Below are 13,507 nucleotides of genomic sequence, written 5' to 3'. Positions count from 1 at the left end.
ATTTACGATAAAATTGGGCTATAATCATAAAAGGCATAGCCTGATATCAGACTGAATTGTCAACTCATTACACTCCATTTCAGTCAACTCAGTGGAGTGGGTGGATTCGAAGGTCTGGACCCAGGCAATGAAAGGCATGAAATATCTTCTTTTAGTAAAAGCAGCTATGAGAAACTTCCAAATGGTGTTGACGTTGGAGGCCCCTGTGGACAGAAGTGATCATGTTTCCGCCACCATAACAACAAAATATAACATCAAAAATAATATTATCTAAAGGAAAATCTCCTCCTGTTTCCTTTTAACTGGCTAATGGAACCTGTTAGCGTAAGCTCTTTTGGTCTGCGTGCTATAACTCATCATGCGATCACTTGTGTGTGTGCATGATCAACTGCCTTGCAGCTTGTCCACAGCTAATCTCTCATACTATTGGACCCATCAGAGATTTTTTTTTTTTGGTGCACACTCATGACTGTATCCTGACAGACCTCTGTGATTCACATATTTTGAAAAACCTTGAAATACCTTTTTTATGGCTCCATGCCAGAGACAGCTGTGGTTACAAGCATTATTTTTCCGGCCATCACATTCTTGTGAACACCTTGAGGGAATTTATTCAAACTTGGCACAAATGACCACTTGGACTCAAGGATGAACAGATTAGACTTTGGTTAAAGGTCAAGGTCACAGTGACCTCACTTACCACATTTTTGGTAATAACTCAAGAATGTCAGTGTTGGCAGAATGTTGCAACTGTTACATCTGGCAGTTGACACTGCAGTAGGTGCTTCACCATCTGCTGCCTGACGGAGGTCTGCACTTCACTGACTGCACTCTTCTAGTTACATCTGATTTCAAGGAGAATTTGACCTGGTGGCCTGCATTAAGAATAATTATATACACACAGCCAATCCTCTCACTGATGGTCTCATTTGCTTATACAGGTCATATAGAAGTATCACTATCAAACTGAAAGTGTTTTATAACTAGTTAAAAACTCCTTGAAGTACTTTTAATAAGAAACTGTAAGCAAAACTCTATGGTGAAAGGCAGGTAATTAAAATAAATACACATGTATATGTACAAAAATAAGCAGGCTATAAATAAATATAAGTTAAGTTACATAAATTTCTGTATTAGAGACAAGTGTAATAAAACTTGTTGCAATAAAGATGTTCCAGCAAGGCTTTTCACAACCCTGCCTCTATCCCTTTGAGTCCCAAAGCACAGTTCACAGGCCAAAGGTGGTCATCAGAAATATTTTGTGTGGCCCCCAACATGAAACGAAATGCATGTATTTTATTTTAATCATTCATGGTCCAGGGGTGTAAATATAGACAGTGCTGGCAGTGTGGTTGCACTGGGGCCCACAGAGAGAGCAGATCAGTAGCAATCTATAAGAAAATTATACTATACACTTATTTTACATAAACCATTAAAGTAACCCACTCAGTTAAATTCATCATTTCTTATTTTGTTTGGCATTTTTGTCATACACAGATATACAAAGATGATTGCTTGGTAATAATAACTGGCAACTAGTGTGCATTAGTGCTGCCACTTATGCCTTTACTTATTACACTTCTCGGATACTACATCAAGCTGCTGGAATGACAACTTGTAAAAAGCTTCTGGTTGCATGGCAACTTTAACAGTTAAATGCCATTATAACACAATGAGACCAATCACAAAATCTCACAATTTCATGAAGTCTACTATGTGGCCCTCAATCATACACTGGCTGGCTCCCTAAATTGGCACTCAGTCATGAAATCTTTGAGAACTGCTTCTCTATTCAAAACTCCTTCTTCTCAGTAGTGCTTTAACTGCTAGTTTGACACAATAAATGTGCATTTTTATTTTTCAGAGCTGATATTTTTTGCTGTAGGCTCCTTACTTGGATTCTCCCCAAAGGAAATGCCTGTGACTCACTGACTGCCGGGATGCACAAAGATAAGTCATCTTTATGTTCTGCATACTGGCCGCGGTGAGACACACACTGGTGTGGGTGGACATGCCGGTGAGCCATACAGCTGGAAAGGCTGGCTCTTCAGGTGAGGAAATCAAGTGAAATAATATGCAAAAGACTGCTGAAACCAGGTCAGCACCTCAAATTCACTCTGTGCTTTAATATCAGGCGTGCAGAGTGAACCTGATGACTCCACAGTTAGCGCTGCTGAAGTTCATAACAGCTGTGTGTTTTGGGGAGACAACTGCCACTGCTTGGCACACCGAGTTTCATCATTCAAGCCTGTGTGTTGTGATTGGAGGAATTCATGATGTTACCATGGTCCCTTGTTACTGCTGTCCCTATCTAACCTAATCCATGATGCAGCTCCCACTCTCTCACACTTCTCTGTCTGAGGCAGGGTTTCCATTCAATGGCTCAGCTGTAAATAAAAGTTAAGAGATTTATATCAATGTTTTACAAGAAAATGGATGGATGGAAGTATGCTATTCACACTCAGAGTAAACTCACAGAAACTCATTCTGGGGCTTGTTTTTACACAACATCCTGTACACCAGCATCATCACCTACAGTCCCGACATATTTTTCACTTGTAGTAGTAGCAGTAGTGGTGGTGACAGTTAGCTGGATAACTGGATTTCTGCTAAGCTAAAGTTAGAGGTTGGTTTATGTAGCAAACATTAGTGGTTTATCTGGATAGCTATAATTAGCCGTTGTTCTGTGTAGCACATATTAGTGATTGGTCTGTGTGGCTAACGTTATTGGTTGTTCCGTGTAGCTAACGTTAGCAGTTGTTCCGTGTAGCTAACGTTAGCAGTTGTTCCGTGTAGCTAACGTTAGCAGTTGTTCTGTGTAGCTAACATTAGCAGCTGTTCTGTGTACCCAACATTGGTGGTTGGTCTTACTTGTAAATGTTTATTTAAATTTGATGTTTTTGATGATGACAGCATTTTCAAAGTTGAAGGCAGAATTTGCATTGTACTGTGATATGTGGTGACAATTCCACCCAATAAAATGTTTTTTTCACTAGAGGACTTGATAATGAGGCAGTTTTGTTTTTGTTTTTTGTTTTTTTTTAACCTGTGGTTTAACTTGAGAACAAACTCATTATGTTTTATATTTTTCCTTATTTTAAAATGTATTTTAAAAATTGTATACCTGCTAATAATCCTTTTTGCTAGGGCCAAATGTATCTGTAATTTGATGGCATATTTTTTGTTAGTGTAATGGAATACATTTACCTTTTTTTGTATCCTAATTACATAATCCCGATACATGTAATCTATTACTCTTCAATCTTGTTCATGACACAGTAGAAGTTGCGTCTCCCTGCCCACAGTGAGTGCCTGTAATTAACGGTACAGTGAATCATACAGTGAATCATACTGCGCCACTCCATCAGGTGAAAACCCTCGCAGCAACAAGGTAATCTTTATGGCTGCAATCATTCAGCGGGGTATCACGTAAACTCCAAAGTCTGTGTGCAGTCCAGAGGGGGGGAGAGACACTGAGGGAGTGAGCTGGAGAGAAAGAGGGACGGAGGGAGGGAGGAAGAGTTTTTTTTTTCTTCTTCTTCTGTGCAATCCAACCTCTGTCCTTCACTCGTTTTCTGATACAGGCTGGAATTAAACGCACTTTCCTGGAAATTCACGCACAACGCTGGTAAGTCTGAAACTCTCGCTGGACAGACGCGTACAGACTGCAGCAACTTACACGTTTCAACTGATAAACTTTGTTTTATGGCGGCAGTCGGGCTGCTGTTATAATATATGCGTTTGTCATTGTGCTGATAGCCTAAAAGTTTCCCCGCAGCGGCTCAACAGGTGGTTCTCTCCTCTGCGCACCGACTTGTAGTATTTCACAGCAGAGCCATTATTCATTTTGATAGATGGGCTCCATGAGGTCTCAACAGGACAAAAAAAAGATAGCACGATTAATCTGTGTTCCGAGAATCAGAGAGGCACTGGTCATTACTGATAATCACATTGAACAATTAGTGTTGGATAAATATCCTGCCCTTTTGCGGTGCGATAAGAAGAAGTGCGCTGCTGCTGTTCGCAGGCACAAAACACGCAGTTATCCATTCGTCTTTATCTTGTTATTCTTTGCGAATTCGGTGAGTAATAAGGATCTTAAATATTTGTGTTGCGGAGGCAGTTAATGTGTAAACACAGAGGGTCCAAACAGAGCCAGAAAAATGTTTGCAATCACACATTAAAGCTCAGATACAATCAAAGCCAAAGTAATGATAAATCACCAAAATGTCTATTAATTAAGTGGCTTCAATTAAAGTTTCCTATGTGACACTATGTGTACAATGCTGTATGTACATAAATGTTTTAGTTTGCCCCTCTCATGATCCCACATTTGTACATTTGAATTGCACAGCTGCAATAATTAGTTGATTAATTGATCAGTGATTGAAAGAAAATCCATTGCCTGACTATTTTGAGAATAGTTTCTGACATTTTTCAAGCAAAACTGTCAAACGTTTCTTGTTCCTGCTTAAATACCTTCTTAAATGTGAGGGTTTGCTGATTTCCTTTGTCACTTTCGACAGTAAGAGAAGAGTCTTTGGGTTTTGGACAGAAGAAGCAGCATGAAGATGTCAGTTTGAAAATATGATGAGCATTTTCAACAATTCTTTGACATTTTATAGACTACACACTATAATAAAATATAATTGTTGGTTGCAGCCCTATTGAATTGGTTTAAGATATGACAAAAAAAACAACATAAAATGACTTAATCACATTTGAAGCTCTCACTGTTGAAAAGTCTATGGGAGCAGTCACAATATAGTGCAGTATAGTATGTGAGTTTATTAACTGTCGATAGTAGTCTCCGTCTCTCTGGCTTATTCATTTATTGAATTGGTTGGAGGCATTAAGAAGTAAAAAAGAAAAATAAAACATGGAGGCAGCTGAGAGCAAACGAAATCTTTCCAGCATCGCCCATTTTTAATAAGAAAACCAAGATGACAGAATGGGTCAGTTTCTGATGATGCTCTGATAAAAACCTTTCAGCTCCCACTGCTGTTGTGTGTTTTTTCTTTTCACTAAACACTTCTGAGAGTGATGTTTTTTTCTTCTTCCTCCTGAGTGTGTCATCAGTGAGTAAGCAGACACAAATATACACAGATACAAAGAAGATATACTCATATCTAGGTGTTGACCACTCATTAACCTGATTCCGATATTCAGCACTTTCACAATTACAGGAATCGTTATTTGTGTGCTGGGGCACGGTTTGTTGATCCGTGCCCGAATCTGTTTGAAAAGGTAGTCTGGAGCGTGGTGTGTGTGTGTGTGTGCTCAGGCATGGTTCGCATCAGTGGACCAAAACACGGAAGTGGGCCCATCTCATCCTCTTAGAAGGCAAACGAGAGAGTCATCGATAACAACGTCACCAAAATATTAAAGGGATAGTTGACTCAAAAATGAAAATTCAGTCATTATCTACTCACCCTCATGGAGATTGAAGGTCGGGTTTAGTTTTTCAGTTCACAAGACACTTCTGGAGTTTCACAGGAAAACAGCAATGGAGCATCTCCTAAACAATGTAAGTGAATGGTGACCAGATTTCAAATGGAAAAAACAACTGAAAAAAAAAAAAAACCTCAACAGCCATTAAATGCCTCCATACTGCTGGCATAATCCAAGTGTCCTAAGGCCCCGACATGCTATTCACTTGCGCATGCAAACCCCACACATCCAGTTGAGACAGTTTGCACACACATGAATGTGACTCTAAGCTAAACATCTACAGTGAAGATTTAGGCTAAAAACATGGTGTAAACTTTCAAGTCAAGATGGCATGTTGGGGCTTTAGGAGAGTTACATCATACGAGCAGTATGGAGGCATTTTATTTATTTATTTTTTTCTGTTGTTTTTTCTGAGCAAAAACTGGTCACCATTCACTTACATTGCTGCTGTGAAACTTAAGTGTTTTGTGACCTTCAATTGGCATGTGGATGAGTAGTTAATGACCGAATTATCCCTTTAACTTTAATTATCCCTGAACTATCCCTTTAACAATAGTAGTCAGATTACAAAGGCTGACTCCACTGTATGACATCTGAGATCTTGCGATTTGCATTCACCGTTTTGTGGCCAATGCATAAACAAATGTTGTCTAGTTGATGACACATGCGTATTCTTCTTCGTTGTTGTGGTTATTGGCGGGTCACAAACCAGCTAGGTGCATACTGCCACCTACTGTGTCGGAGTGTGTACATACACAAGTGTGCTTGGGCACGGAACAACATTACTAATGTGAATGCTGACTGGTGGGGGAGAGGAGGAGGGAGGGCAATCATTGTCTGGCATGGTATGAGTCAATTATACTAGTGTCAAAACACACTAATTGTATTCTAGCCGCCTGAAAAATCTCTGTTTGTTTAAGTGTAGACTTGATCTTGATCTTGCTGTCAGACAAATATTGCTCTATCCAAAGCAACCAGAGTTGCTGGTCTACTGCCTCGATTGGTTAGTGTTCTTGTGTGACTTTATGTTTTAAAAAGTTAGCTCGGGTTCTCTAAAGTCACATTATGACACAAACAAACAGATTGAGTCAGTGGTAGACGAGCAACTCATTTTCTGTGGGGTAAAATTGCCATTTTTTCAAAAGGAGTCTGGTTGAGTGAGAGAGTGGCATTTGACTTATATTTCCATTGTTTCCTGTCAGAAAAGGCTAACAGCAAGATAAAGTAATGAAATTATTGTGGCCTTTGTTCAAGTGGCTTTAATAAGTTTTGCCTCTAAAAAAAATAGTGGAGTTTAAATATAAAGTAGCAGAAAATTTTGTTCTAAATTTTAGACACTAAGATTTTCATTTTTACTGCAAATGTATATTACTTCCAGTTCAGTTATCTATCTCTTCAATCACAAATAATTGGTATTGGTATCAGCCCTGAAAAAAACATGTTGGATGACCTCTTGTCATATCTGTTTGACAACAGGGGACACTAGATATATGGGAATGAAAGTTAATATTTTTACAGGAATTCTGCTTCATTAATTAGGCTTTCCCTTCCTCCCTCTTCCTGTGTTAATTACACGCATATAAATAATGACATTTTTCTTTCTGGTGACATGTCAAATCTCATGTGTCCATATCCTTGAAGTTTTTATGATTTTATTGATGTTTATTCATTTAGCAGGTTTGCTTTTACTGTATACCCACACAAGAGGATTTTGATTTACATGTGCATTGGCATCATTGATTCCAACACTTTGAATCTCAGTTTTTTTGTTGTGAGGAATTCTACATGAGTGGGATGTGATGGTGTTAGTGGCAAAATAACACGCATGATAATTCTCTTTTGTTGGAGAACAAAATGATCTACATAATACTTCATACTTGGGTTTGAGTCCAGTCGTCCTAAAAAGGCCAAATGACGTTTTTCAGTTCACACATTAATCACAAAATGACAAGTCTGCACAAGCTATGTACAGAAACTCCCACTTGACTCCATGGCAACAGATTTATTTTCGTCTACGCTCTTAAAAATCAATACACCAAACAGTCAGACAAGTGCTTTTTCCAGCAGCATATTGATATATATATTATTACAAGACGTCTTACTGTGTTTTGCAGACCCTAGCATTTGATCAAACATGGTGTAATGTAGGATTTTACGGATCCTAAGACGCAGATTCCATCACACAGCACGGGCAGCATGTCAGCACCTTCTTTAGTCCAATCACACAGTTTGTCTACTGCCGCGTCGTTGATGGGATTTGCCACCCTCCCCATGTGTGAGTGTTCAAGAAAGCCAGATGGACAGTGAAAAAGAAAGAGCAAAAAGAAAGAAAGAGAGATTTTAGTCTATTAATACTGTCTGTCCAAACTACAGAAGTAAAAATGACAGGAAGTGTGAAGCTGTAATTACATTTATTTATAAAGGCACTTGCATCTGATCCCTCCAGACATGTTTTAGGACTTATAAAAATGACTTTTCTTTGAATAATACTTAAAATATTATTCAATACAAGTAAATGCAATTACTCAAAGGTGGAAACTAGCTAAGTACATGTACTCAAGTAGGCTACTGTACTTCAGTCCAATTTCATACTCGAATATTTCCATTTTATGTTTTTTTTTCCTACTTGTACTCAACTTCGTTTAGAGGGAAATATTATACTTTTTACACTACTACATTTATCTGAAATGTATAGCAACTGTTTACTTATCAGCTTTTAGATGCAAAAATAACACAAGTTTGTAAAATATTGTATGTCTTTTAAGCAGTTGTTCTCAACCTTTGGACTTGTGGCACCTTTCCAGAAAGTGTCTAGCTGGGGTCCCTTATCACATTTCATATATCTATGACTTGTTAGTAGTTCCATCAAAGAGATATTTCCCCTTACCACTTTCTCTAATTGTTTTATTGAGGTGCAAACAGATACAATTATATGATATTTAATAGTCCACATTTTATCAGTAGAACTTTGTTTTTCCATCTTTACTAGCCCCTTATTTCCTGGGTCCAGGCCTTCAAATTTGAGCTGATAATTCAGTCTGATATCAGGCCAAGCCTATTAATCGTCTTACAACCCATCAGATTTATCCTGTGATCCTTTGGCTGGGACCACTGGAACAAACTACCCAACTGTATAAAGTGGCAGAGGTGGAACCATAACGTCCCCACCACCAAATGTCACCCCATTTGAGCAATAACCTGGGCACATTGTTGGAAGGTGGAGGTTGTATTTTGGTCTGTTAGGTTAGTTCTTCATGGTTCTCTCCTGCAACTTGATTGGATGCTCTCGTATTGATTCTAACAAAGTGGATCTGGGGAGCGTAGACTTGCTGGGAGTGTTAAATCTGGAAATGAATTGATTTGTGGTGCACTTTTTAAATAACATACTTTTTAATCTTTGGGCTTGGGGGATCCAGTATTTTCAAATCAAAAGACTAAAAGTAGCTAAACCTCAGTGAGCTACAGCAGTAAAATGCTACTTAGACACTGATACAGAAGAATTTTATGTTATATATAATAGTATAAACTGTAGCTATTTTTCTGCAGAATGAGTTATTTTAGTTTTGATTCTTTAAGTAGAATTTTACTTGCAAAAGGAGTATTTTAAATTAATATATTGGTACCTTTACTTAAGGAAAGGATCTGAACCTCTGCCACCACAACAATTACATCTATACTTTCTTCCTCATTGAAAAATACATTATCTACGAATATGCCAAACCTGAACTGCTGGAAATTTACTGAAAAGTCAATTCTTAGTGTAAATGTGCACCTGAGGTTTCAAGTTTCAGGTTTCAAGTAAGTATGCTTCCACATCACATTTATATAAGTTGCATACTGGACCATGATTGGCTTCCAGACTAGTTATTATGTCACAAAACTATGCTCACAAGTGCATCTCTTATGTAAACCTAAACTCACATTTAAGGTCAGCACAGAGAAACATTCATTTTGTATCAAACTCTGCATAGTTCGCTATACAGTTTGTACTCTGCACAGTGAAGGTCAACCATTCACAAGAAGTAACAATAAGTGAAACACATTCTTGAAGTCGGACTATATGACACATTTTAATGTTTTTTCTTTATGTTTTCCAGGTGTTAACAGTCTGGATTTATATAACAAATGGACTAAAAAGACAGCACAGATTGACGCTTTTTCCAGTATATAAAGGATTAACTTTTGAACATATACATTGACCAGTCGTCATGCTGTAAGAGAAAGTAAAAGCCACACATGTTTTGGCATGTTTTGACAGTCTAAGACACTCTGGCCTACAATTCTTCATGATGTGACTGGATCTAGAGGTGACCATCTCACCTACCATGATGGAATCAGGTCTGTCTCCTTCCACAGACCCTCCTCACCTCAACACCAGCAGCTTTGTCAATAACAGCAACAACAGCTGGAGCGTTTTCCTCGATGATGACTCACTGAGGAGCAATCACACCCTGACCCTGCAGGACCACTTCCACAACGCCCTGCTGGGGGTTGTTCTGGGACTCCTCTCCCTCCTCACAGTCATAATGAACCTGCTTGTTCTTTACGCCGTGAAGAAAGAGAAGAGCCTCCACACCGTGGGGAACCTCTACATCGTGAGCCTGTCTGTGGCGGATCTCATCGTGGGGACCACAGTTATGCCTCTAAACCTGGTGTATTTGTTGGAGGATGAGTGGAAGCTGGGGCGGGCTGTCTGCCAATTTTGGCTTATTATGGACTATGTGGCGAGCACAGCCTCAATCTTCAGCTTGTTTATCCTGTGTTTGGATCGGTACCGCTCTGTCAGACAGCCTCTGAAGTACCTGAAATATCGAACACGAGGGAAAGCCAGTGTGATGATTTCTGGTGCCTGGCTGCTGTCAATGATGTGGATTATTCCAATTTTAGGATGGAGGTCGTTCACTCATGTGGACCTAAAACCTGAGGAGGAGAACAAGTGTGACACGGATTTCCGCTTCGTCACGTGGTTTAAGGTCATTACCGCCGTCTTCAACTTCTATGTACCTTCAATTTTGATGTTGTGGTTTTACACGCATATCTACTTGGCAGTAAGGCAACATCTCAGGGACAGGGAAAGAATCATTCATCCGACTGACTCATTTGGGGAAAATGAGAATGGACAAAATGCTCAATCGCCTGTGAAAAGACACTCAAAATCACCCAAGAGGGAATGCGAGGTCCCGCTGAAACTCTCTAAAAAGGAACGTTTATTGGACCAGAACACGTTAGATCAGACATATTCCCTTGAGGATGCTGATAAATCTAAAACTGCTCCATCTAGATCTCACAGAAAAATTGGTGTAAAGTGCCAGCAGACGTCATTTCTTGCCATTACAACAAAACGACTCAGAATGGCACAAAAGGCCAAAAGGTGCTCCTTGTCTCCTGAGGAGAAGCACTCAGACACTGAGACTCCCCTGAATCGACCTTCGGTGCCGCAGGATGTGATTTGCTTAGAGAGGAACAATGAAAACAAACTTCAGGCCTCTTTAAATGAATGTCACGTCACGGTGCCGAACTCTGTGAGCGGCGTCTGTGATATCAGCCAGGTGTCAGACATGCAGAGATACACCTCTGTGCTCTACAACAACTACGATCCTGGTCATGCACTGCCCTGGACCGAGGAAGGGGTCGAGGATGCGAAATTGGACCCAGCTAATGTAGTGACCCTGAGACGGACGTGGCAAAGATTTATCGACCAATCACGTCAGCGTATCCAGAGCTTGAGGATCCACAAAGAGCACAAGGCAGCCAAGCAGCTGGGCTTCATAATTGCTGCTTTCCTACTGTGCTGGATACCGTACTTCATAGCTTTCATGGTCATGGCGTTCTGCAGAGAGTGCGTGCATCATGATCTTCACATGTTTACCATATGGTTGGGTTACATCAACTCCACTCTCAATCCCTTTATATACCCGCTCTGCAACGGGAACTTTAAACGAGTCTTCAGAAATATTCTGCACATTCGTTTGTGACAGGCAGAGCAAAGAAGCAGAACAAAATCACACTGTAGGTGTCTTAATGCTGCTGATATTCACAGTAGAAGAGACAACTGTTCAACTGTCAACTGAATGTCTTAAAGACCCCCAAATCGAAACTACATATTTTTTCTCTTACCTGTAGTGCTATTTATCCATCCTGATTGGTTTGGCGTGAGTTGTAGAGATGTCTGCGCCACGGCTTGTGGTGCTCAAACCGACAAAAAAATAACATTTGAAAACGTCAATGTCTTCTTTCCAGAAAAATCGTTCAGAATGTGCTTTCAATTTCAAGACTGTAATGAAAAGGCAGAATCTGTAATTTTGCCAGTATTAATTTTCTCTCCACCCCTGCCAACACTGTAAAAGTGAAGTTGCACCAACAACTCTTCAGTCACACTGAACAACAAACAAACTTTCCTTTTACAATCCAGTAATGCATGCTAGGAAATCTGATAAAATGCTGACCATGTTTCTTTGGAGATGTTATTTAACGAGTTGATTGAACTCTGTACAGTACATTCATTCAACACATCATTTCAAATCAAAACACTTCAGCTTAAAAGAACCCATGTTTATAAGTTCTGAAGTGTTCTAAAAATAAATAAAAAATCTTTTCTTTTGTTTAGTTAACTTGAAAAAATAAAACTTGTATATATACGTGAATCTAATGAAAAAAGATCGGAGATTCTACTAAATCTCTGTATAATTTTTTTACAGTGTATTTGTGGCCTCTGGCGCGTGTCCAAAGATAAAAACAATACTAACACAAAGATAACACAGCGTAGCTTACAGGCTTTTAAATCACACTTGACACCATATAGATCTTTTTAAAGAGGAATGTGAAAATATAAACGTCCCTACCATCCACACCCAATTCTACACCCCTACGTCTAAGGTAGAAAGAAAGTAGTTCCTATAAGCCAAGTGCCATCTAGTTCAGTTGTATCGGAGAGAAGGCAGACTCTCTACAGCTGAAATCTCAAAAAGTCTGCAACTCACACGATCTAGATGGATAAACAGCACTACAGGAACGGAAAAAATTATGCATTTTTGATTCTGGGGCAATCTGTCCCTTGCTGTCCATGCATGGACGAGCTTCTCAAGTGTAGATTGAACTGTAAATGTATTTTGAGTGCCAATTATTTCTTTGTTCTTATTTTTGTAACTTACTTCCTTCTGATTCAGCCTCATGGGAGCAGTTGAGAATTATGTCTGACTTTAATGTTATTTATTTTGTCTGTGTTACGCTAATGATAATAAAGTGTGTCTAGGACCAGAGAACTTTAAACTCAAAAGAATTTGATCTCTCACCCACAGAAACAGGAATCTAATGTCTTGGCTTTGGTCCAGAATGAAGGAAAACTATTTCCAAAGTGTGTCTTTAGAGAAAATCTTTTTTATTTATTCATTTTTGTGCCCTACCAATGGAGAGAACCAGATGTAACATGATGCGGCATGATTAACATTTTGTAAGCGCTGCCATGCATTTGTGAGTCTTTGTCACTTTGTTTTCTCATCATTAACGCAGGATATGGGACATTAGTTGTCCTCTCTAATGTCAGTCCAGGAAAAACATAAATCTTGCCAAATGTCTACTGAGCTGTTCCTCGAGGGATTGCTGATACCAGATCTGTTCAACTGCTCTTTTATTTCACTCATCCTCCTAGATTTTTTGGACGTTTTCAATGATTTCATAGTGTTTTAACACGTTAAAATCACCATCTTAACAATAGTCGTTTATATAAAAATTCTGTATTCGTTTTCACCTGCTTTGTGCTTTGTATTGTATTTTTTTGGCAATGCAGATACTGATATGATTTGTCGTGATCAAAGAAACCAATTACCATTATTTGGAACTGATACAAATTTGCAGTAAAAATGAAAATCTTGGTGCCAAAATTTAGAATAACACAAACTCTAACACCCTGCGTTTAAACATATGTTTATTTAGGCTGTTATGTAACTAATCTGAAAGAGCTGTGAATAGGACTGAGACCACAGAAGGGTGACTACAAAGAGAGAGAGGCAGCAGTATCAAAGCCAGCGTGGTGCATTTTAAAATGCATTTATCTTAT

At 39.1% G+C, this 13,507-nt stretch overlaps 1 protein-coding gene across 1 annotated transcript; it reads left to right on the top strand.

Moving 5' to 3' along the window:
- Window positions 1-3,214: 3,214 nt before the first annotated feature.
- hrh1 (histamine receptor H1) lies at window positions 3,215-11,838 on the top strand. Its single transcript, XM_084745299.1, has 2 exons — window positions 3,215-3,628; window positions 9,549-11,838. The coding sequence occupies exon 2, from the start codon at window positions 9,777-9,779 to the stop codon at window positions 11,424-11,426; it is 1,650 nt and encodes a 549-aa protein (XP_084601425.1). The 5' UTR covers window positions 3,215-3,628; window positions 9,549-9,776; the 3' UTR covers window positions 11,427-11,838.
- The last annotated feature ends 1,669 nt before the right edge of the window (window positions 11,839-13,507 follow it).

Source organism: Lutjanus erythropterus, chromosome 2 (assembly GCF_056507025.1).
Source record: "Lutjanus erythropterus isolate fLutEry1 chromosome 2, fLutEry1.hap2, whole genome shotgun sequence".
NCBI lineage: Eukaryota > Metazoa > Chordata > Actinopteri > Lutjaniformes > Lutjanidae > Lutjanus > Lutjanus erythropterus.
Note: the sequence above shows the minus strand (reverse complement) of the source record. Positions and strands in the feature narration are given on the sequence as shown.